The 26,451-nt window shown below is 43.7% G+C and overlaps 1 protein-coding gene across 5 annotated transcripts in view; it reads left to right on the forward strand.

Moving 5' to 3' along the window:
• Positions 1-25,761, forward strand: part of LOC110535592 (limb region 1 protein homolog) — a 62,186-nt gene extending 36,425 nt beyond the window's left edge. For 3 of the 5 annotated variants that reach the window (XM_036935320.1, XM_036935322.1, XM_036935324.1), the window contains 8 exons: positions 4,736-4,822; positions 6,120-6,196; positions 7,054-7,131; positions 10,582-10,655; positions 11,033-11,123; positions 11,714-11,780; positions 16,171-16,332; positions 22,539-25,761. In XM_036935320.1, the coding sequence (XP_036791215.1) occupies positions 4,736-4,822; positions 6,120-6,196; positions 7,054-7,131; positions 10,582-10,655; positions 11,033-11,123; positions 11,714-11,780; positions 16,171-16,332; positions 22,539-22,624 (722 nt within the window). In that variant the 3' untranslated portion in view covers positions 22,625-25,761. The remainder of the gene's footprint in view (positions 1-4,735; positions 4,823-6,119; positions 6,197-7,053; positions 7,132-10,581; positions 10,656-11,032; positions 11,124-11,713; positions 11,781-16,170; positions 16,333-22,538) is intronic. The other 2 variants (XM_036935321.1, XM_036935323.1) reach the window with 2 other exon arrangements.
• The last annotated feature ends 690 nt before the right edge of the window (positions 25,762-26,451 follow it).

Below are 26,451 nucleotides of genomic sequence, written 5' to 3' on the forward strand. Positions count from 1 at the left end.
TTGCTCCCTTCTCTCTCTCGTCCCCTCTCTCCCTCTCTTCCCCCAACAACTCTCTCTCTTTCCCTGTCCTCTCTCTCTCCCCCTCTTTTTCTCTCTCGCTTTTTCTCTCTCGTTCTCTTTTTCTCTTTCTTTCCCTCCCTCGCTTTCTTTCCCTCCCTCGCTCGCTCTCTCTTTCACTTTTTCTAAAGGACAAGCTGCAGCTGCCATTGTCAGAGACCATAAATTACATTGGTGGAGAGTTTTAGAGTCAATTTAAGAACACGGCACACTGCCTTCCACTGGCACTACTGGCCAGGCGATTTCCTCATTTGATCTCTGGCCCCAGACTAGTAATGACAGGCCCCTCATTAGGAGGGAATTGAAATGGTCTTGAAGAGTAGCTATGTCTCAAATGGAACATAGGGCTCTGGTCAAAAACAGTGCACTGTGTAGGGAACAGGGTGCCATTTGGGACGCAGACTGTATTTATTTCTGATGGTGGTGTAGTAGATGTTGGTGAAACATGTTGATAGACTACTACTAACTTGGCCAGGGATGGGCAACTGGTGGCGGCCCCCCTTTTTTGTAGGCCCGTGGATCAATTTCCCAAGACCCCAGAAAATGGTTTTTAAAAAATAATAATTTTGGCACTCAGTCGGGATCTCAACTTATTGTTGAATGTTAGAATAGTAGAATACACAAGGTGCCATTTCGAAATTTGGTTGTGCATCAGCAGTTTTTCACTCAATTAGCCCATGTCAGCTAAACATTTTTAGATTGGTAAATTAGTCTAGCAGCCAGCTATCTAAACGTACATTACCGACAGGGTTATCATTGATTTCGTTAGTCGCTCTCACTCATATCATGCTAGAGACTGCAAACATGTCTCTCCACCAAATGTGTAGAACTGCAGGAAATAAGCTGTAAAATTGCACATTTTTTCTCTCCACCCCATGTCAAAATGTGTAGATGTGCAGCATTATTGCTTTACAACTGCAAAATCTTCTCTACTCCCCATGGTTAAAAGGAAATTAAATCAAACTAAAAATAAATGTTATTTGCTATCAAGAGGGCCACTAAAATGTTTTACTTGCAACATACACTATTTGTCAACCTTTTATCTACCTACGGTCACTGTTCCCAAATTCCTTCTTTTAGTGTTGAAGAATCCCACAAAGCAGGAAGTATTTGGGGCGCCCGCCAAACATACTTTAATATCAAGTGAAGCACGCAACAAAGTGTACAGATGCAAGTAAATAAAGAGGATGAGTGTCTTTACAAACCAGGGAGGTACGGAAGATTGCTTGTGCTGATAGCGCTGTTTTCAAACGCTACGCCGGTGCTCCTCTCAATAGGTCTGCTATTGAGCTGTTTGGTTTCCTAGGGCTTATGCCAAATGCTGGTGCTTTGAACACCTGATAAAATAAGTGTAATCTGTTCCTTATCACCGGGACGAGGGTTTGATGTCGCCGTGAGTTGAACACAATAACCCCACTCCACGACTTCTCCAGTCCACCGGGGCGGCGCGGCCTAACTCCACCGCTCTCCCGTGGTGGAGAGAGCGAGAGCTGGGGAGAATAGCTATCGCTCAGACGCTAAGTAGCGAGATCCGTGTCGCCTTATCGGGAATCCCAGGAATGTTTTTTTTTTTTCTTTTCACCACACACACACTTGGGTGTAACTCGAAGAGTATGAGTGGAGGGTGAGGTTCCCTCTGATCTTTTCGAGAAGGAGGAAGAGGTTCAGGGATAGTTCACACGACACACTCCACAAGCGCCCAATGTCCTCCTCGCTTGGCTTGTGTCCTCTGCATCCCTCGCCTGCCCGGCCGTAGATTAGACCTGTCTCATTACGCTTTGTTTATGTTTGCTGTTTTGGATTAACGAGACCGATCAATGGATTGGACTGATGTATATTTACTTTTCAGGGTTTTGAGTTTGCATCTCTTCTCTGTGCAATTACATCCCAAATAGCATTTAGGATTTGGTTGTTTGCTTTAGATGAGCAGGAGCGGTGGGTTATTCCGGCTGAGTGGCCGTGTGTGTGTGTGTGTGTGTGTTTACTCTGCGAGAGGTTTGATAGGACCATATGAACCGCAAGGAGACGCGCAGTGACACGCTCATTACAATATCAGTTCTGGCTACACTAGCCAGTGATGGGGAGCAAGCTTGTCCTTTTGAAAATGCACAGTGTTGCATGATTCATCTGCATATGTAATTCGCGTCAGGAGAATTGACATTATGCATAGTTTTACATTGGCCTGACAGAATGTGTCCTGAGCCCCCTCCACCAGGTGTCCCTGTTTGTTTGCTATGCTGTAGCCTATTTCATTGAAAGTCTAGCTATGTCCCCGTTGTCTCTCCTTCCTCCCAAAGTATGCACTTGTTCACATCCCTTGACTGAAAGGAAATGACTGGTATAAGAAATATGGCCGAAACATTTAGCCCATGCCTCCACCAATCCAATGATTTTAGATTTGTGGGAAGGAGTGAACAAATGCACACTTCAGGAGAAAAGGAGATATTATTGGGACGTGTTCTTTTGTTAAGTTACTGCAGTTTGGTGCATTGAGATAAATTTAAGTGTGTTGGTCATTTTAGGAAACGGATTATGCAAAGTTAGGCTCCATTTGATATTGTCCAATGTCACAAAATGTCTTCATAATGGATTAAGATATCCAATTATCTCTCTTTTGACGTTTTTTTCCCCCCTATACTTCTGGCCTTTTCTGAAAAGTGTCAATGCCTGGGTCTCTGTAGTTCACGGCGTTCTATAGTGAGTGACAGGGATGGTTTCGATTTTTGACCTTATGCCACATCTTCAGACGCAGTAGCTAATTAGGTGAGAGGGCAACGTAACAATGGCCCTATGCTAAAGGCCTTGCACCAGAGCTAGTCCAGTATTCCAACTCCAGTCCAGGGTTGTGTCCAAAAGCAGGAGCTCTGGATGAAAAAAGTGCACTATATAGGGAATAGGGTGCCATTTGGGATGCAGCTCAGACATGAGCTAAGCTGCTGTCTTAATTGAGGCTCGCTAGCCCCTCTGGTTCCCTCTGTGTGTTTCGCGGCAGCAGCAGCGTGCTCTGGTCCAGATGCTATGCGGCACGATGACCTTGCCAACGCCTCCGTCCGTCGCCTCCGCATGCTGCTTAGCATAATGTTAGGTGACGTAATCGCTAAACTATGGTGAAGGTTGGAGAGGAGAAGTTTCATTATTTTCGGCAGCAGTAGCAGCGTCGGTACGTGCAGGAACTCTGGAACTTTTTGGGGGACTGCTGTCTCCTCTGCTGCCAGTACCTTAATATATCTTGCTTTTGCTTGAAGGATGTCACTTCTTCAAATGCTATTGTTCACTTTTCCTTTATCGTCTGCATTGTTGTTGTTTTTTATCATGTAATGATTTTGTTCTTGGTTGGTGGTCAGATAATTTGATGTTCCTAATAATAGTCATGGCTAGTTGGATCTTTTTGTAAATATTATTTTTATTTCACCTTTATTTGACCAGGTAGGCCAGTTGAGAACAAGTTCTCATTTACAACTGCGACCTGGCTTGAAATTGATTTAGAGTCGGTGTCATAATAGGATTACTGTGATAAGGTGATGGCTGAGGATTTTGTTTTGCATACGTTCTCCAGATAGATGAGATGTCTTGTGGCTGAACAGTCACGGTGCCCCTCAGGACTCGATGTTGGGTCCGACTCAATTCTCAAATCACGTCCTGTTGAACTGCTCGTGACATTTCCTGTTGCATTGCGACTGCATTTGGTTTGAGGGTTCAAAGTTTCCCCAACTGCGTTCCTGGGACAGGTATTAGGCAGGGCACAGACAGGATCCACTCTGGTTTTTTTTTCCCCTAAACCTACTCTATCCTTTTTTTCTCTTTCTCGTTGTATCCCAAAGCCCATCCAGACAGGGTGTGTCATAATAGTTGGGGGGGGGGGGGAGAAATATTTGATCAAAGTGATTGGTTCTTCACCCCTGTAACAAAGATGAAAGATCATCTTTTTATTGCACGCTAGTAACAGTGTGACACTGAACTAATTAGTCTTGATCTGCCAATCACCCCAGGGGATGCAAATGGATACTCTTCCACTTGGCTTTGAGGGCTCCAACCTGTACGTCAAGGCTGGAAGGAAAACAGAGTAAAACAGATCAATTAGCCTTAAATGAGCTGCCCTTGTGGTTTTCCTGGAGAATCCCTCGCTGTCTTCTCCCTAGCCCCGGGAACCAGTTGGAGCATGCACCCGTTCGCTCACTAGACAGCATTGACACAGGAGATTATTTTTTACTTGTTTGAGAGACCACATTGTTATGTACAAAGCAGGATTACCCGTTCAGATGGGATTTCTTAATAAAATAGGAGAAATGCCATAAAGGTTGAGGGTTGAAAATACAGAGGTAGTCATGCTTTTTTATTAGAGGCTTTAGTGCAACCTTTCTGGAGAAAGAACTGCACCTACGTGAGCAGTGACTGAAAATGCTTTATTTACCTGTTAAAGGGAGACTTGCCATGACTATTAATTATTGTTGAACATTAATCATGTGTAGCTAATCGAACTGTCTGTTTAGCCTCCCTGTTTTTACCGAATTAACAAATATACCTTTTCAGTTATTTGGCAGATACTTGGCAGTCGAATCACAATGACTACGTGGTGCGAGAGTGAGTGAGTAAAGTGTAAAGGTAAGTTAAAAGCTTGATAAAATGCCATTCCTGAGACCCTTATTTGATGTTTCCCCCCCCCCCCTCTTGTCCGCAGGGTCGACATCTCACTCTCATTCCCAAGGAAGTGCTCATCGACTCAACAAAGAATTGGACATCGTCCGAGATCAGAGGAATAAACTGGGTGAGTTGTTGGTGCCGCATTATGCTTTCTCGAATTATAATATGTATGGACAGATGCTGTCTTTCGGGACTTTGAATTTTCCATTGAAACATATGCAAAGAGGTAGGCTTTTCAGATATTGCTGAGAGCCAGCGAGCCTTTCTTTTCCCCCTCGGTCTTATTTCTTAATTTGGACACGTCCCAAAGCATTTCTGCCCGATAATTATTATTTTCCATCCTTTTTAGGATATTATAAATGAGGTACAATGGGTGCGCGCCAAGGCTTCTGGGGGTTGGGAGGGGGAGATGAGGCCACAAAGGCACTTAGGATATTGGACAAGATGCAAACTTTATATTGTGCCCAGCCTTTTAGTGATGTCATTAATTTAGCAGGAGGGTGCATATAGAGTGCGCCTTGGCAAACGTCACAGGCCGCCCAGCCTGGCACAAAGGGAGGGAGAGAGATGGGGGGGGGGGTGAGAGAAGGATGGAGGGCGAGAGAGAAGGATGGAGGGCAAGTCAGTCAAGCTAGTCGTAAGGACACTGGACCACATTATTGTAATGTCCTTTCTGAAATCCCTTTATATCACATGTCCTTTACTGTCCTTGGCCCATGCTGTGGTGTACTCTTCCGTCAGTCTTCAGAAGCTATCAATGCTGACATAATACTATTATAAGGCAGATTCTCAATGTGTAGAACGATTTAAACGATAGAGACCTATTCTCTGCAACCACCTATTTGTGTCAGAGCAAGAAGGCAGATCGGTAGCGGCACTGTCTGTCATCCTTTAACAGGTAGACCTATAAATCAAGTTGTTCATTTTAATCTCAGTTTTCTGTTTCATCTGTTCTCCGTTATTGTTTCTATATAGCGAAGATAGACTAATTAAAGAGGAAGACTGATTTATGGTCTCTCTGATGAGAGAGCAGATAATGTTGGTGCCCACACTCACGATATGTTTTACCAAACCAAGTTGTACTAACTCTAGAAATAAACCCTGAAGCCATGAGGTTTCACGACTCACTTTTGATATACTAATGAAACAGTTTAGGAAAACAGTCTTTAATATCGTAAGTGATTCACTCTATTGATTTGAGGTATTGGTCGTATTTGCCTAAATGGTTAGAATCCCAAACTCAATGAATGTGGTGGTTTCCCAACTCAGACCTCTCTCCCCATCTCTTTCTTTGTCTTTCTTTCTCATCCCCTCTTTCTCGCTCTGTCCCCCTACCCACCCTCTCTCTCTCTCTCTCTCTCTCTCTCTCTCTCTCTCTCTCTCTCTCTCTCTCTCCTACCTTCCCTTCTTCCCTCCCCTAGAGAGGAGGAAGAAAGCCTCTGCATGGGAAAAGAACCTGCTCTACCCCATTGTGATGTTAATACTACTCACAGGGACGGTGAGTATTCAGATTGATACTACTGCAGCCAGTCACTCCCACTAAAGCCCCCCCCCCCCTGTTTCCCAATGGCATATGAAGCATAAAGCCTTGGTGGCTGCTGGGGAGTTTTCCCTGGTCAGCTTAGTTTGTAATCTCAAATAGCACCCTATTCTCTATGTAGTGCACTCCTTTTGTCCATGGCACCCTATCGTTTGTCCGGCCATGTTAATGTTAAGACTTCTATGAATGGTGGGTGGAGGAGTCGAGCGCAGAGAGCAGGTAGTTCCGTACGTGGGATCTTTTATTCCAATGACAGCGGAAAAACGGACATGCAAAACACAAGGGCGCATGAAACAACCCGTCCAAACAAACAGGACTAAAACTGTCCGGAAAAATGGAGATCACAATAATCAACCAACACCATTAAACAGAGAACAAGCCCGCGGGCCTAGTGCTCTTAAATAGCCTACAAACAAAACTAAACTCAAAACAGGTGTAACCAATTAGACCCAACTAACTGAAACAAAAGGAAAGGGAATCGATGGCAGCTAGTAGAGTAGGCGACGACGGGCGACGATGAGCCCCGCCCGAACAGGAAGAGGCACCATCTTCGGCGGGATTCGTGACAGTTAAAGAAAAGGCTCCGCTAAATAGTCACACCGCTGAAGCAGTTGGTCTTTCGATTGAATCCATCCATGTGGAGTAATCTGCCTCTTTTAACATGCTCCTGTTGTACAGCTGCAGTGTGGAACTGCTTACAGAATACGTTTGCAGAGTACAGAGAAACAAACCCATGATTAGTTCCGTCTTGTCTTTGATTTGATCTTTTTAGCTAAATCCCTCTGTTTCTCAACTCTCCTCCTCCTCCTCTCTAGACCATCTCAGTCCTACTGGTGGCGCTGAATATCCTCTATCTGCTGGTGGATGAGACTGCCATGCCAAAGGGATCAGAGGTAGGCTATAATGGCGAGAGAGACTTACTTCCTGTTCCCCTTATGAACAGATTCACATCAGAGGCCGTTTCTTTTTTATACAAGCCCTAACGCACGCACACACAGGTAAATCCGGAGCGAGGCAGCTACTGAACTAGACCGCTGCGAAGGTGCTTGGCAGTCGTCGGGGATATAAATCAAATTCCGGATATGCTCAGGTGCATGTTGGAAAGAAAGCTCTGGGCCAGATGTTTATCATAGCAGAGCTGGCCTGGATGCCTTTTTTGTCGTGCTGCTGCTCATTGAAAGTCATTTCACAGCGGCATGCAGATGAAGTGTGTGATGTCCGCAGCAGGTGAAATAAGCTGCTTTACCCTCTGTGTGTGTGGGGGGGGGGGGGGGGGGGTTCAGTCAGTAGCTCTGTGTGGACCAGGCAGACCAGGTGAACTCCTGTTATGAGTCTGACTGGAGAACCTAATACTCTTGCATGTAATGTACTTCCTTAATCTCTTTATCTCGTTTCATCTGCTACAACCGAAGTGTGTGTGTGTGTACGCGCGTTCGCTCGTCTCTTGTGTGTTTGTGTGTGTTTTCCTTTCGTATGACTAAGGCAACAAAAGGTATCTTCTTTCTGCCTAATTTCTCAGCTCGTCTTACGGGCGACCGTCCGCCCTCCTTCTCGACATTCCAATTGAGGAGATATTTTCTTTGGCATGACGCATTGCAGAAAATCCCCCAAATTATGCTTGTCATGCAGCTTGATTCCTGCCTCCCGCCTCCCCCTGACAGCCACAGCCCAGCTAAATGGTTTACGCGTTTGATGAGCTGGAAGGATGCCACGCCTCTGATCTCACATTGCTAAGGCGACTGGGGGGGGGGGGGGCATTCGTGTGTCCTAACAGTCAATCATTACGGATATCATACCCATCTAACCAACTTAACAGGGATGGCTGGTGCATCGCAATGCCCTCTCAGCTACTATGCACTCTCTGAGAGAGGAGCGAGGGGGCCGAGAGAGAGGGGGAGAGGAGAGGGAGCAAGGGAGGGAGGGATGACTGGGCCAGGTAGGTGAGAAAGGGAGAGAGAAGGGAAAGCGAGGGAGAGGGCCAATGGGCTCCAGACTGTGGGGAAAGTCAAATGAGGCCCATTCCAGATAGAGCTGTAGGGCTGGGAGCAGAACAGAGCAATGGAGAGGAACTGTAGATGTTTGTTTATCCCTCCCTCCCACACAACACTGCATGGCACTCAGCATACTCAGTACTACAGGGCTACTGCTGCTCCAACCTCCAGCCTCCTCCATCTCTCTCTCTCTGACTCACAGCCAGACAGGAGGGGAGGAGAGGAGGTGCACCAGTCAGAGGACAGGGCTTTTTACAGCTTGATGAACAGGCGTTAAGAGGACTTACAACCGTGTTATTGCCAGCTCATCCCCTGTAGGTGCTGATCTTGGGTCAATTTGGCATTTTACCCCGCTAATGGTTAAGGTTAGGATTGGAGGATGGGAAGCTGATCCTAGATCTGTACCTAGGGGATCCTCTGCACCTTTGACTGATGACATTCGGTTCCTTCTCAATCTGTGGCTTTGCAAAACAAAGAAATGATAAGGGGGGGGGGGATCCACGGTGAGTATTTTTTTTCTTCTGTTATTATCCGTCACTGAAACTATGTGAGGTACATCAAAGCGTGACGGAGGAGGACGGGACACGCCTGAAGGGCCTGGCTGGGTGTGACGCTCTCCACACGATCCCAGAAGCAACAGACACGGTGTGTCTGAATGAGCCAGGCTGCGAGGAACACCAACCCTAGCAGCCCTCCACCCCGCCACTGGAATGAAAAGGAGACCAGATTGAAAGGTGGCTTAATGAGAAAGCTGCCACACGCCCACCCACCTGTCACTTTAACATGTTAATATCTTCCCAAAATGGCAGAAACGTAACACTGAAGAGTTGACCTTTCCCATGACATGGACACATGCATTACACAACCCCTCCCACTCCAGTATTAATAAATGGCATCAGATGCTGTGTGCTAATTCGCTGAGAGAGAGGGCTCTACAGAGACCGTTGCAGAAAAAGGTGTGAAACTATACTTTCCTTTTTAGTTTCTCTTTCTTTGCCGTGTGTGTGTGTTTGTGCAAAGTGACCTGTACAAGTGTGTTTTTGTCAGTATTAATGCAGCTGGAGCTAGCTCCTAGATATTGACGACCGGTGCCGTTTTTTAACTTGACAGAAGTGCAACCCTCTGTACAACGTGTCCCTGTGCTGCTGTGCCATAGCATGGATCTCTCCAACAGAGAGCATGCGTCCCAAATGGCATCCTGTTCCCTTTTCTAGCGCTCCACTTTTGAACAGGGCCAATGGGGCCTGGCTCAAAAGTAGTGCACTGTATAGGGAATACCGGGTGCCGTTTGGGACGCGGGCCTACGTCTTCCTCTGCTGCGAGTCGCTCCAACACAGAGCAAGCAGGTCACTGATCCTCTTTTGGATTGAAGTGAAAAGTAGTTCATGTAAACAGCTAGGGTGCCAAGTCTTACAAAAGCAAATGTTTATCACTCAAACAAAACACAGATGCCGAGACTATTGGCGTAATATATAGATGTCTCTTTTCCCCGCACGAACTTCAATTGGGCAGGGCAGAAAACATCTGGCGTGTTTGCCGAAGCGTTTTTTAATTTATTTTTATTTGTTATTGGCATGCATTCACGTTCTCCACTTTTTACCGTAAGCACTTCTGTGCCTTGCTGCTTGTCTCAACACCTGTTTGCATATGGTGTGATGGACAGTGATTTGAAAAGGGAGTCTTTTCTCTCTTTCATCTCTTTCCATCCATTACTGAGCCGGTTGGAGTCTGTGTTGAAAGGGAAACTTCGACTTGTGCCGAGTTTTAGGTAGGCTAGTGGTTAAGAGTGTTGGGCAAGTAACTGAAAGGTTGCTGGTTCGAATCCCAGGGCCGATTTTAGGTGAAAATCTGTTGATGTGCCCATGAGCAAGGCACTTAACCCTAATTGCTCCTGTAAGTCACTCTGGATAAGAGCGTCTGCTAAATGACCAACCTGTAATGTAAATGTTTTAACTTTTCTTTCTGTAATCACATACTTACAGATTACAGAACCTAGCTAAGTTTTTAACTTTTGTCATATAAAATCATTATATTCAGGATTTATTGGCACTGTTAAAAAAACAAACTCTTTTGGTGTTCTTCTGATGACACATAGACAAATGAGAGATCCTCTTTTTGAATGTTGATTTGATTTGTGGTCTAGCCTTTTGGCCTCTGGAACACATACCACTGCAGAATGGGGTTGAATCGAGCCCACTGCTATTTCAGCACACTCTGTCTCCTCCTATATTTCCTCTCCTTGTCTCCTTTCCTGTCCTGGTCTCTATCCACAATAAATCAAGAGGAGTGCGACTGCCCCCCTTCCTTAACAAGACAACAACCACAAAACCCCCTCTTCCTCTGTCATTCCAGGATCGGGGGCTTGGGAACACCTCGCTGTCCACGTTTGGACTGGTCCAGGCTGTCGTCGACATCATCCTCATGTTGTATCCTTTCAATGATCCCTCTGCTCTGGGGCCATATGAAGTGTCTGAGTAGGAGTTACCGATCTAGGATCAAGTCCTCTGTCCATGTATTATTTTTTTATTGGGATAAAAAAAAATGCAAGACTGATCCTATTTCAGCAGTCCTACTCTGTGACATTTGATACATATGGCCCTTGCTCCATGGTGATACGAATGACATTCCCAGGGCCAGTGGTGTTTACTTACTTAAGACCTTGCTTAGTCTGACATTTTCCGGGACATTCTGTTATGTTTCGTCACATTCTTCCTTGGTGAAAAGGTGCCAACTGGCCACTTAAAATGTCAACAAATGTCCGAATCAAGACGCTTTGGATTTCCTGTCCTTGATTCCGCACCAGCTACTTGATGGTGTCCTCAGTTGTCGGCTTCTACAGCTTGCGAGTGTTTGAAGGCCTCACTCCCAGGAAAGACGACACGACCATGACAACGGTAAATGCACACACACAGCGGTGATGATATATTGAGACCTTGTGTTTCATCCTCTTCCGCCCCCCGCCTCAGTCCTCCGTCTGAATGGTTCAGTTCATCTCCCACCCAATATTTGTTTGTGAGTTGCGTAAACATGGACGTTGCGTAAACAAGCGCTTCTTTTCTTGTACATCAGTGAGGGGTGGGTGGGGGTGGTTGTGTGGGGAGGGGGGGGGGGGCTGGTTGTGTGCTCTGTTTGGCTCACGGGGGCAGCCATTCACTTAGTAATGAGCGGGGGGAACGGTGAGGCTTGTTAACGAGCCATGGCGACTCAGTGAAAGGACTTGAAAGCCACAAAAGAGCAGAATCTGGTAATGAGCATCTTCAGAACTACTAATTGCACAATATGTGTGGAATCCATTTACTGTGAAGAGGTATGTGCGCGTGCACATCTGTGTGTGTGTGTGTACACACAGTGTCTTGTTAAGGTAATCACGCCCTCAGTTCTCACACTCAATGGTTTCATCATGGCCTATCTATATGTTAATGGTTTTCATCAGTTAAGGTTCTATACCTGCTGACTCTAACTCTCTGCGACTCCCTCCATGTAGATCATTGGTTGCTGTGTGTCCATCCTGGTGCTGAGTTCAGCCCTGCCAGTCATGTCCAGAACACTTGGTGAGTCTCTCCTAGCTTTTATCCATATTTTATAATTTTCTGTCCCAAATGGCACTCTATTCCCTATGAGCCCTGGTCAAAGTAGTGCACTACATAGGGAATATGGTGCCATTTTAGATGCTACCTTTGTGAAATTCATAGATGTCAAAATCAATCTATTGGATTGAACATGTAGTAGATGGAATGAATAGGTGAGCACTGATGTTCGGTGAACATTTCGGGAGTGCTTTTGTGAGAAACTAGTTGGAGGGCAGAGATGGAGGGAGGCAAGGTGAAGCCCCCCCCCCCCCCCCCCCCCCCCACTCACAGACCGTTAAGGTTAACAAGTTAAATTCCTTCATAGTTTGCCATAGCGATTTAAGAAGAGAATGGAGCAAGAGTGGGAGAAAATGACATGATAGCAGCGGCATAACAATGGCACTAATAAACACGCAGGGAGCAGACACAGCTGTTCAAATAGCACCATCGTGTGTGTGTGTGTGTGTGTGTGTGTGTGTGTGTGTTGGCTTACAGTGAGTCATAGAGAGCTTTACAAAATACCACAGGTTCTGCTCTGTGACACTGAATAGATGAAAAGGAATAAATGAATGCCCCCCCCCTCAGCCAAAGGAGAAAGACGTGGGGAGAGGGAGTGTGTATGCTTGTGTAATGTGTGTGTCAATGTTATGGGAGAGGTAAACTCTTTTAGTGTTACCGTTCTGCTATTTTGTGAAGATATTAACATGGCAAACATTGTGTGTGTGTGTGTAAACCAGAGAGCATGATTGATGTAGCAAAATAAGTCAGATTACTTGGGTTTCAACTGTTTGAAAAATAATTTAAAATACTTTATATGTACCTGTTTGTGCTTGCCTGGCTTAATAAACCAATAGAAAAACTGTAAACCCTGCCCATCTTGCACTCAAGCAAATGCTCAAAGTATTTGAACGCATGTCTGAGAGAAATAAACTGCACAGAGTTGAGGGAATGTAGGAGATTCTGGGGTTAATGTTACCCGCTGCTTGTACAGTAGTCCTGTCGGCCATGTTTTATTTAAGCTTCTCTTGAAGGAGGGCCATGGGACCTGTAATGCTACTGAAATGGGAGTGCTCGTTTCTCAGTGGCAGCAACGTCGGGGTTAGTTAGGGTGCAGACAAGGGTAAAAGTCCAATGAACACACTTTATTTGGGGGGGCTAAAAGAGGCTAGGCTTTACAGGTGGACCAGTTATCGAAGTGTGTGTGTTTTGAAAGCATCAGAGTGGTATAGGATGCATCCCAAATGGCACCGTATTCCCTACATAGTGCACTACTTTAAACCATGGGGGACATTTGGGGGACCCCACCCCCATCGCTCCCACCGAGAAGTTATTTTTCTCCCCTGCATGTTTGCGTAAATTTCGTCTGCAGTGTCCCCAAAAAACACAGTAAGATACTGCAGCAGAGAGGACTTGGGTCACTACTGTCAGCCTGGCTGCTGTTCCTGGGATAATACACGGTGGCTGGGCTCTGCTCAAATGTAGTGCTCTATATAGGGTATAGGGTGCCATTTGGGATACACTCTATCAGAGTATAAACCATCTCAGAAAATGATCATTTATTACATAGATGCAATTCTAGATAGTCATTTATCGTTCCTTATCTGAAGTTGAATTAATACATAGGCCACCATTCTCGCAAATTAGTGGATGAATGATCAGAATGAATCAGCAAATGTAATCACCCACAACGGCTTCCATCTTACTTGGAATGGATTGTGAGACATGTTGGATATCACTTGGCCCACATACACACAGTGATACATAATGATACATTCTGCAAATGGTGATGAGAAAAACTGGCTGAAGTGAATCGGGTGATCGGAGGAAGACAGGTTCTTCTATGAAAGGTTACGTCATCTCTAGACACACGACATATAGGCAGCATCCCAAATGGCACCGTATTCCCTACAAAGTGCACTTCCTTTGACCAGAGCCCTATGGGCCCTTGGGACATAAGCATAGTTTCCCCTTCTGCTAACGGAGCCATTCCAAAGGCCCCCAAAAACTTTACTTCCCAACAGCTCCAAAAACCAAACCAAGATCAAAATGTTTTGCATTAGAAATTAATTAGGCTTGACCGGTGTGGCAAGGTGTATTGACTGCCATCTCTCCAACCTCTCTGCCTCTCTTTTACAAGCAACTTGTTTCAAGGCCCTTGATGCTTGCCAACTGCTTAGAGGCTGTAAATACATATTTCCAGACACCAAATTGATTGCCACGCAGCAGTTTCGCAGGCATTACCGAAGGGGGGGGGGGGGGGGGGAATCCAAGAACATTACCTCACACTGTGAGCTATGCCAGTTTATGAATTGCGAAATTTGATCAAGACCGCTGAAGTGACTGGTTGGTTCATGTATTGATATTGGGTAGGCTTGTCGTGGTTTTACTTCGAAAGGTGGGCTGCATGCACTGTTATTTAGTTCACACGGGTAGAGAACATTGAAAGCACAGGAACGAATGAGTTCCACTGCTTCGGACTATAAGAGTGAAGACTATTTACTACTGACGTGTTTTAATCCACCTCAGGGTAGGTTATCCTGTCACTTTTTTGAGAACATTTCTTTTGACGGCAGCAAAACCCTCGACTACTGAGATGAGTCTGGGTTTGCGTCCCAAATGGCACCCTATTCCCTTGCGTAGTGCACTTCTTCTGGCCAGGGCTCTAGTCAAAAGTAGTGCACTATGTAGGGAATAAGGTGCCATTCGGGAACGAGATGTTATTGTACTGGCCGGGGCTGGTGGAACATTCTGGAAGGTTCTAGAAGAAGCAGCAGCCCATGGTAAATAAATAGGAAAACAATAGGGTGTTGACGCCTCTGCATGCAGCGTGTGATCTGCCATGACAGATGCTTTGAAATTGGAAAACCCGCTCAGGTCTGGCGGAGTCCCAGCGTGGCTGTAAAAGGCTCTGGCCCCACTAGAGAAACGAGGGATTAGCAACTCTGTTCCGTCTCTGTCAATGCTAGAGAGATGGATAGGTGGAGCAGTGGAGACAACCTCCCAATGCATTGAAACTGTTTGCAGCACGTCTCCGCATTAGTTCCTCCTCAGTAACTGCAGAAGTGTGCGTAGCTAAATAGAGGACAGGATGAGGTGGCTACTGGGCCATATTGAAGTAGCTTTTGTGAAGTTCTGATGAATTTCCGACATTGTTTTGTTTACGATGTGTGTGATTCATACGAAGCATACACTGAGACAAGACATGGAGTGAATGGCTCTGACTGGCCTGAAACTGAGGATTCCCTTGTTTCTGCTTGTTTACTGTACTTCAGAACAGTTGACTCAGGTGTATGTGCAGGTGACTATGGTCCCATTGATACCCATGTTGCCTGGGGGTGTGGCTCATTTCTGTATTTTTTTTTGTTCCACTCGATTTTTGCACGCTAACAAATTGTCTATACAGTCCCACTAACAAAACACTTTCCTATGAAAGGAATATTAGTAATCTGCCAAATGTCAGACAATGAAGATGACTTTATCTCAGGAAGAGCGGCATTGGCCGCTAAATCATTTATATAAAGGGTTCGGCTATTTTGGTTTTATTTTCCGTCCGTCCTGGATCCGGCAATGCCTGAGCATCTTAGAATACAGTGTACATCAAATGGTTTTTGGGTATAAGCGCTTCTTTCAATTTGGCCTTTCTTGCCTGTTGAAAGAGTCAGGCTATTGAAGAGACGCTTTTCAAAGTGCCTCAACTGCCGACAGAACAGACATTCTTAAATAGTTAATTCACTGAAGCAGTAGTGGAAAGGGAAGGGTTTGTGATTATTAACACAACTCTTGTCTTGCCAAAGGTGTTTGGAAAAAGGAACTTGTAGACTTAGTGCCTGTCATTGGGAAATAATCCAAGCTCACTTTTTCTCTCCAGGTTTTTTGTAACATTTTTGTGCCCCATGTTTGTATCGATTGCTCTTGGTTTTCAGTCCACAGTGTCAGATCATGTAATGCTGCTGGTCACTGCCTCAATGGCAATCAGAGAATATTGATATGCCTACATTACTTAGACCACGGGGGCTGCTGAGGGGCTCATAATAATGGCTGGAATGGAGTAAATGGAATGGTATCAAACCCAAGGAAACCATGTGTTTGAGTTCGTTATCGTTGCATCGATTCCGTTCCAGCCATTCCTATGAGGCCATCCTGCCCAATTAAATTGCCACCAAACTCCCATGACTTAGATAATTCAACCAGGGGTTAGAGCTGGTGTCAGTGTTGTGAAATGATCCGTGCTTGAAGTAAAATAAAAACATAATAAACTATGGTCCGGTATTTCTAAATGATCATGATATAGTTCTATTCATTGTTTTGTGTTGTAATCCACTCAAATAGCAAAATATTGAATCTGCTGTTCTTTTATTTAACATCTTCACAGGTATCACCAGGTTTGACCTTCTCGGAGACTTCGGCAGATTCAATTGGCTGGGAAACTTCTATATCGTCCTATCGTACAACTTGCTGTTTGCCGTGGTAACTACTCTCTGCCTAGTCCGGAAGTTTACCTCAGCGGTCCGAGAGGAACTCTTGAAAGCATTAGGTAACATTTTTATATTCACATACTCATGTTCATTTCAAACAAAGCTGGAAATGACGTTATTACTGGTTCATTGAGTTACCGACATTCTTAAAGAATGCATTGCTATATACAATAATAAAGCCTTATCATAGATTACTACAGACAACGAGGACAATCAGAGAATATTGTTTTCAACAATTGATGAAAGCGCACTCTGTGCGTTTGAAATCCTCCACCTGTACAGTCTTTTAGATTTGAGTACTGCTTTTAATACCTTTGACTATAAGATATTGGTCAAACTGGCATTTAATATGGAGTTGGTCCCCCCTTTGCTGCTATAACAGCCACCTCTATTCTGGGAAGGCTTTCCACTATATGTTGGAACATTGCTGCGGGGACTTGCTTCCATTCAGCCACGAGCATTAGTAAGGTTGTGCATTGATGTTGGGCGTTTAGGCCTGGCTCGCAATCGGCGGTTTAATTCATCCCAAAGGTGTTCGATGGGGTTGAGGTTAGGGGTCTGTGCAGGCCAGTCAAGTTCTTCCACACCGACTTCCACACCGATCTCGACAAACCATTTCTGTATGGTATAATAATGCTAATATCGGTGTCATGACGTGAATGGGATTTGTTCCACAAATGCTAAAACTTTAGTGCCAGAGAAATTAAACCAAAGCATCTATTGCAGTCATACCTCATATATTGTAAGCAAACCCAATATGTAATTTGGGTGAACTATCCCTTTAAAGCCAGGTAATCAAATCAAATTAAATTGTATTGGTCACATACACAAGTTTAGTAGATGTTATTGCAGGTGTAGTGAAATGCTTGTGTTTCTAGCTCCAACAGTGCAGTAATATCTAACAAGTTCACAACAATAGACACAATACACACAAATCTAAAGTAAAGGAATGGAATTAAGAATCTATAAATATTTGGATGAGCAATGTCGGAGCGGCATAGACTAATACACTTTAGAATAGAATACAGTATATACAGTGGGGCAAAAAAGTATTTAGTCAGCCACCAATTGTGCAAGTTCTCCCACTTAAAAGGCCTGTAATTTACATCATAGGTACACTTCAACTATGACAGACAAAATGAAAAAAAAAAATACCAGAAAATCACATTGTAGGATTTTTAATGAATTTATTTGCAAATTATGGTGGAAAATAAGTATTTGGTCAATAACAAAAGTTTATCTCAATACTTTGTTATATACCCTTTGTTGGCAATGACAGAGGTCATGGGCGGAGCACTCACCCTTGTGGGGCCCCTGCAAATTTGAAGTGGGTCTAGAGTGTCAGGTAAGGTAGAGGTGATATGTTCCTTGACTCTCAAAGCACTTCATGATGACAGAAGTGAGTGCTACAGGGCAATAGTAATTTAGTTCAGTTACCTTTGCCTTCTTGGGTACAGGAAAAATGGTGGCCATCTTGATGAAGCATGTGGGGACAGCAGACTGGGATAGGGAGATATTGAATATGTCCGTAAACACTCCAGCCAGCTGGTCTGCACATGCTCTGAGGACGCGGATAGGAATGTCGTCTGGGCCGGCAGCCTTGCTGTTACGTGTGCTCCCTCTCCGTCCTCTAGGTCACCAGGCTGCTCGTTAGGCCGCACACCTGTCACCAGCGTTACGCGCAAAATGACACTCACCTGGACTCCATCACCTCCTTGATTACCTGCCCTTTGTATGTCACTCCCTTTGGTTTCTTCCCCAGTCGTCAATGTTCCTGTTTCTTGTCTGTGCGCTGTTCATGTTTCTTGTTTTGTTCATTTATTAATTAAATGTATTCACTCCCTGAACTTGCTTCCCGACTCTCAGCGTACATCGTTACACTTGCGAGGGTTAACACGCTTCAATGTCTTACTCAAGTCGGCCACGGAGAAGGAGAGCCCACAATCCTTGGGAGTGGCCGCGTCGGTGGCACTGTGTTTTCTGGAAAGCTGCTGAAAAAGGTGTTTTAGCTTATCTGGAAGCAAGACGTCGGGTGTCCGCGACGTGGCTGGTTTTCCCTTTGTAGTCCGTAATTGTCTGTAGCTCCTGCCACATACATCTCGTGTCTGAGTTGTTGAATTGCGAGTCTACTTTGTCTCTGTACTGTTGTTTTGCCTGTTTGATTGCCTTACTGAGGGAATAACTACACCTTGCCATGGTTAAATGTGGTGGTTCGCGCTTTCAGTTTTGCGTGAATGCTGCCATGGTTTCTGGTTTGGGCAGGTTTTAATAGTCACAGTGGGTACAACATCTCCTATACATTTCCTGAAAAACTCAGTCACCTTTTCCATGTATTCGTTGATATTATTCTGCGGCCACCTGGAACATTTCCCAGTCCACACGATCAAAACAATCTTGAAGCATGGGATTCCGATTGGTCAGACCAGCGTTGAATAGTCCGTAGCACGAGTACTTCTTGTTTGAGATTCTGCCTATAGGAAGGGAGGAGCAAAATGGAGTTGTGATCAGATTTGCCGAAGGGAGGGCATTGGAGGGCTTTGTAGGCATTGCGAAAAGTTGAGTAGCAGTTGTCCGACGTTTTTTCTGAGTTAGTGCAACATAAACATTGGTAAACTTCAGTAGCGTTATTCTCAGATTAGTTTTGTTAAAATCCCCGGCTACAATAAATGCGGCCTCAGGATAAGCGGTTTCCAATTGGCATAGAGTCCAGTGTAGTTATTTGAGAGCCGTCGTGGTATCGGCTTGAGGGGGAATATACACGGCTGTGACTATAACCGAAGACCATTATCTTGGGGGGTAATATTGTTGGTATTTGATTGAGGTGTTCTAGGTCGGGTGAACAAAAGGAATTGAGTTTCTGTATGTTATCACAATCACACCATGAGTAGTTAATTTTGAAACATACACACCCGCCCTTCCTTTTCTGTCTGCGCGATGAACTGAGAACCCAACTGGCTGAACGGACTCAGACAGTATGTCCCGAGAGAGCTATGTTTCCATGAAACAGAGTATGTTACAATCCTTGATATATCTCTGGAAGGAGATCCTCGCCCTGAGCTCGTCTACTTTATTATACAGAGACTGAACATTAGCGAGTAATATATTCGGAAGCGCTGGGTGGTGTGCGCACCTCCTGAGTCGGACTAGGAGTTCGTTCCGAATACTACTTCTTTGCCTGCTGTGTTTTCGATCAGCCTCTGGAATCAGATAAATTGCCCTGGGGGGTATGAACAAAGGACCAATTCGGGAATGTCGTATTCCTGGTGGTAATGCTGGTGACTTACATACGGGTGTATGTAATAACACAAAACTAATTCTGGGCTATTAATGTAAGAAATAACACATAAATAAACTAAATACACCAAAGTTGCTTTGGCGCTAGAAGCACGGCTGCCCTATCTATCGGCGCCATCTCATCTCAAGGCTTTTCACCCAGTGCTGCCAACTCTCACGCATTGAGACACACATTTGACCCTCTTCACACAACACACCTTTTATTTCTCACACATTGAAAAAAATCTACTGCTTTTCTTTTCTAATTAATCCACTCCATTCATTGTGGTTTCTTTTCAACTGTGCCTCCAAATCATTTTGAAATCAGAGCATATGCGCCTGCAATTCTATATCATGAGCATTGGGACCACGTCAGCTTCACTCGGGAGATCCATAATTTTCCTGCCACACTGTGAACCGTAGCAGATTGAAGCTTGTGATTGGTTTAGTAAGGTTCCGGACCCAAGGAGATTGGATGCGTGTTTGTAAAGAAACTCCCCTCAAGATTAGAGTGGAGCAGGCAGCCCTGGCAGACTGGACAGGCACGTTCGTTCTCCGTTTAACAAAGTTCATGAACTCAATTGTCAAAACTGGAACTTGTAGCGTTATTCTGTATACAATTGTCAACAAATGAATTTGCTGTCACTCCTCTCCCACTCACAGAATGCTTCCTTTTGACAGCATGTGATAAAGTCATCTACTACTAGTGATTGAATCCACCAATTGCAGCCCCAGGTCTATAGGCTACGTTATTCACCTCGTTTGGTCATTGGTAATTCAGCACTAGGTTCATTAGGCTGTAACAATGAAAAGGCAGCATTCAGCAGGAAGTTTGGTGGAGTGACCTGATACAACTGTATTATGAACCATATTTTGCCCCAACAGATTGTGAACCCAAATGTGTAACTGGTTCTAGTGGGAGGACAATATATTAAAATATCATTTGAGTTGGGTGTAGGGGAAGATTTAAGTGATGTCATCTTGTCTTCAGGCGATTTTATCTGTTTTAATTTATTTGGTCTTTCACATTAGCTGATGTGAATTGTTCTAATGATTTACATCTCCTATAATGGGCTAATATATAGACTAATTAGTGAGCTATGTGAAAATATGTAGAATTGCCGGAAATTAGCTTTAAAACGTTTTGTAGTACAGCAGACTAAAGACTGGGCATTCAGGTCAAAAAGCCAAGCTGCTTGGTTGCAGGTCTCTAAAGTGCAACAAAATATTTTGCTGTGACCAGGAATTTCATTTTTGGACCACTGTGCGACTATGAAAAATATATCCCAGATAATTGTTGTAATGAAAAGGTTTCGCTGTGTGGTTGTTTCCGAGTGCACTAGAGCACTATACGCTTTTTGTATGTATGGAACTTTTCTGGGATCTTTTTATTTCAGCTCATGAAACACTTTACATGTTGCGTTTTTCTATTTTTGTTCAGTATAGTTTCTAGCGCACAACATGTGCTTCAAAAGTAGCTCGAATTCATATAGGCCCAATATAGGCTGCATCTCAATCAATTAAAAAAATATATACCGATATTTTCCAAAATGTCTCCTTCCTTTAAAAAATAAAACAATTGTGTTAGTTGGGAGCACCAGTGCTACCAATGAAAAATGTTACTTTGGAGCCCTGCTCGGTCGAGACCGTTTCCCGCGGTAGAGGTGCCTCTTTACAATGACGTGATAAAACGTTGAAACAAAGTTACCACTGGTTGTAGCAAGGGTTTGTAGTAAACGGCTATCATGAAATACATGCACCAGAAACAGGGAAGTACTGTATCAGCAAGCTAAGTTGGCTATTAACTGCAGCAGTATAGCTAGCTAGCTAGCCCCTTGGCAGAAGACCGAACGTCTGCATACTTATGATTGGCAAAGATTTCACCATGTTGAATCTTGGAATCTTCAGCAGCCGACATGAGACCTTCTAATAAAACCAGACCATTCAGATCACCAAGCTGCTTCGAATGTTTGATCTCGATATTGAGTTCATTTTACCGGCCAAATGCATTGTATGCAGCCGGCAATACACTCGTGGACCGGTTCGTGCCGAAAACATTCTCCATTCAGGCTGCAAAGGCTTCGATTTCCTCAATTTTATTTAACGACGAGAAGGGGGAAAATATGCGTACTTTCTTTATGAAACACTTATTTTCCTCCACCATGCTAGAGTGGCTAATGCCTAGGAATGCTACTTCCTGATGTTGCACCTCGCGTTCAGCCAATGGTAAACAACAGACTGCTGCAACCTGATTGGCTGAACGCGATACACAATATCTGGGATTAGCATTTAGCTGCTCTAGCATATTACATCGATCTACCAGCCTTTGGGATGCATATTGCTTTGTCTTTTTATCTATTTTGTGTTATTTTATTATGTACAGCGCATTGAGTCACTGTATTTGTATGAATTGTCCCAAATGAATAGTTGTATTATAATAATTACATTATTATTACGCTTTATGCTCCGATTGAACCAAATGAATGCTGTATGATTGAATATCGTCAAATTTTTACCATAGTTATTTGCACTGACGAGAAGTAAACTTTGAGGTTTTTGTTCATTTCAGTAATAATCAACACTAATTACAAAGAAGTCAGTCTCCCTATGACTTATTATCATAACTCTTAGCCCCTGCAGACTTGGAACCGGTTATCTGGGTCTTTGCTCCAACTCAGGCAGTAAGACTACTGTGGCTGCAGCCAGAGAGATGTATAGCCTAGTGTTGATTCCTGTCACACACACACCTCGAGTGACAAAGTGGGGAAATGACGGCAAAATCCAATGTGCCTTAGGACTGATATGTGACAGTGAATATTATGAGGCGAAGGGGGGACGTCTCTCAAGCTTGTTGTGACAGACCCAGGATGTCTGATGTAGAAAATGTCAGACGAAGGCAGTGGGAGGCAGTTTATTTTTTCCCATTCCTCGTCTTGAAGGTTAACTGTGTTTATTTTAATTACATTTCTGCCCCTTATCTCTTCCTGGCCAGGTCTGGATAAATTACAACTGTCAAACAGCCCCACAGACCCGGAGTCTGGGAAGCTCTCGGCCAACGGGCATCAGAAGACTCTGTAAAAGAGACAACCGACACACACACACACCTAACGGCAGCCAAAGGGAGATTTTGATAGTACCGAACTCCACAGCAGAAGGTGAAAGGGATTGAGTCTGTGGAAGCGACTTAGTATACTCCCACAGTGTCTGACGGGCTTTGCGAACTGAGAAGAAACTGCAATTTAGCTTCGTGACATTCCTTCCTCGTGGATGGATGGATGCAGGACAGGGACTGATTTGAGCCCTCTGACAGACTGCCGTCTTCACAACAGTGACCTTGATGTTGACCTCAACAGTGACTGTGACCATGGGCCATAGCCGATTTCTTTTCCCTCAGCACCAACTTTCTTCTCTCTCTTTGTCTATTCTTATCTCATTCTACCCTCTACCCTTTTGTGGAGCACTCCCGTCCTGTAGGTTTTCACTCCAACTCTAATCTATCACACTTGATTCTAATAATTAGCTGGTTGATAAGCTGAATAAGGTTAGTTACAACTGGGGTTGGAGCGAAAGGGTAGCTCTCCAGGAACAGGGTTGGAGAGCTCTGCTCTAACCAATCTCATTCTAACCTCTTGTGTTTCGCGCTTGCCTAATCACTTCTTATCTGTTATTTTCTCCCCCATAACCTAACCATTGCACTATGCCGTATTGTCTTGGAAGATGCAATGTAACCTTTTGACTTGTGGCCATTTTTACACTTACGTCTACACCCTGTTCTATTTCCAACACAGTTTAAAATACATGTTAGTTATAAAATGCAGCTCAGGGTTATTTGGAGAGAGAGAGAGAGAAAAAATGCCGTCTCACCAAAGTATAATGAGAAGACAATTCCATTTCAGAATTAGAAAGTACATGTGATGTGGCCGTGGGGGCATTCACAATGGATTACCTGTATTGTGGTGGTCTCCAACAGTCATCTATTTCAGTTTGTCATGTAATGTATGTTATATGTGTGAAGTATGGATGGCTACTGGTTTAATAAGTGGACATTTTTATTTGTTAATGTCAGAAGATATGTGAAAGATGACGCCGTTCTATGATAGACTTGCTTTGAAAGCACCTTGCATGGAAAATAAATCGTACTTATTTTTATTTTTTTTTTACCTTTATTTAACTAGGCAAGTCAGTTAAGAACAAATTCTTATTTTCAATGACGGCCTAGGAACAGTGGGTTAACTGCCTGTTCAGGGGCAGAACGACAGATTTGTACCTTGTCAGCTCGGGGGTTTGAACTTGCAACCTTCCGGTTAGTAGTCCAACGCTCTAACCACTAGGTTACCCTGTTGCCCCGCCTCTTAGCCATTTGACACGTCATACCCAGTTGCTTTGCTTGTCCTCACAGGTGCCTGTGTATTACCACTTCTTTGCCGGTACATTTAGTACCCGTTCACCACAGTGGCCACACCGGAGCTCCATTGACACAGAAAGAATGGGGTGGCACTGTGGAGGCGTGACTAGCCAAGCCTTCCATCTTTCTGGTTGTCGCAGGCCAGTTGTGAATGTGTAACAATGTGCTCTTTTTTATTTCCCTTTACTCGTAGTCTGTAGGCCTACTGTGCTTTTTAATTTCATAAAAGATGTAGTTAATTATTTTGTATTGATTTAATGAATGTTGTTTTCGGTGCTGTCGATTTCGATCACTCTAGAGATGGGAAAAATGATGTCTTTTTTTGGGGTCCCAAAGAGCAAAGATCGCAGCTTTCAGAGTTTGATCCTGTGGGTGAATGTCCTAAAAAGGTTGTGTGTTGGTAAACTTGATCTCGATCTCCCCAAATAACTATTAAGCTATTTTAAAATGTATCTTATTTCACCTGGCATGAAGCTTTGTTGAACTTCTTCCTATGGTTAATGTTGTATTTGTACATACCATTTATGTTTCATACCTCTCTTGCATTATTTGGATGTAAATAGTGGGCTGCCGTTAAGCCTCAAGTATTTGTTGTAAATAAGTCTACAGAAGCTCTTTTTGGACTGTGACACTACTTGTCACTAGAAGCACCTTTTTATGCCTTAGCTAGCAGGAGGAATTCACCACTGTCTTTATAGGAGGCTCCTATTTGTGTGTGTGCTCACGTGTAGGTATGTTTGTTTAAAAAAAAAGACAACTTTACTGTGAACACCTTGTCTCTGGATTTCAATTGCAAACCAGTTTGAACTTCTTCATTGTCCTTTGCGGTGAATGTAGTATATAATCTCCCCTTAACACAAATAGCCATAGTGGGCTTCCAAAAATTACCAGATAACCTGAGCACTTGTGAAAAGGGAAGGTGATGGGCCCCAATAATTAATGTGTCATAGACTGTTTTTATGATGTGTTTGATGTGTTTTCATTGTGACTTGTCATGATGCAAATGGCAGGAGATACGATTAACATATTTTATTAAAATATGCATTTGAGACTTGTTTTTTACAGGGACTGTTTTATTTTTAAAAAGGAATGTATATTATACAGTAATAGTTTGGATGAAATTTAGGCTCACCTTAGGTTCTGGAGTTCGCAGTGCCAAGCCTTGTACTGTGTTCTGTCCCCTCATTAAAATGCAAGATTATGAGTGATCCAATTTCACATCTCAGGTTGATTTGGTAATGCTGATGATAAATGATACTGTGAAAATCCAGAATTGAAAAAAAAAATCACTAACCAAAACCCATTACTACTGTGGCTAATAACGTCTGTTTTGTGTTTCCTTGATGACTGTGACCCCCTTTGTGTTCCTCTCACCCTCAACTATCAGTTTTATTAATTTAATAAATATATATTTTTATTGCTATTTCAGACAATGTTTATGCTGCATGTATTATTGGTTGAAGAAGTACACCAGTGATCACAATCTATTACAATCTGACTTTTCCATTTAGTTTCTGTGGAGGACACAGTCGAGGCTCGTTCCAACCTAAGGGAACACTTTTGATTGCCTTGCAGTTTTTTTTCTCCACTCGCAGAGGGTTTGAAATGTTGAGGGGTGGCCTGTACTGTCGGTGGAGTAGCTGGTAGTTTTGTCTGTCTGTTTGATTTTCTGTGTCTGCATGTAATTTCCTGCCCATTTATGTGAATGTATATATATTTTTTTACCTTGTTCTTTTCTGAGTTGCTATATATGTATGTGTGTTGTTGTTTTACGATGTTGGTTTGTTTGCAAATAAAACAATGAAAATCATGTTTATGTTGACGTTTTGCTTTTTAATTTCACATTTACATTTGTGGCGTACGTCACAGGCTTCTTTTTGAGATGTAAGGGCACACTTGGCAAAAGTAAGCTTGCTGTTACCATGGCACTATCTGGCTGTATGAACTCCTGGCAAGTCACAGTGGTAACACAGTATTCCGGGTTTGAACCGCCAGAGGAATGGGAACTTGAGTAATAAATGCACTTTATTGGTGTGGATGCCTGAAAGAGATACTTGCATTTGTCTTTTGATGATGCATTTAAAGTATTTTAATAAAACAACAGGAATAACTTACTGTTTTACTGCACATTTGATTCCTTGTGTCCTTTACAGTCGACAAACGCAACATGTAAGGCCTGCTGGAAGCGCTCAATTTAAACCATTTTGAGAAATTATACGATTTCTGTGAAAATGCTTTTAATTTAGATTCTGGAGGTGCTGTAGAAACATCTTCACTACATATACACTGAGTATTCAAAACATTAAGACCACCTGCTCTTTCAATGACTGACCAGGTGAATACAGGTGAAAGCTATGATCCCTTATTGATGTCACCTGTTAAATAAATAAGTGTAGATGAAGGGGAGAAGACCGGTTAAAAAATAGTTTTTAAGTCTTGAGACAATTGTGACATCGATTGTGTATTTGTGCTATTCAGAGGGTGAATGGGAAAGACAAAA

Source organism: Oncorhynchus mykiss, chromosome 11 (assembly GCF_013265735.2).
Source record: "Oncorhynchus mykiss isolate Arlee chromosome 11, USDA_OmykA_1.1, whole genome shotgun sequence".
Taxonomy (NCBI): domain Eukaryota; kingdom Metazoa; phylum Chordata; class Actinopteri; order Salmoniformes; family Salmonidae; genus Oncorhynchus; species Oncorhynchus mykiss.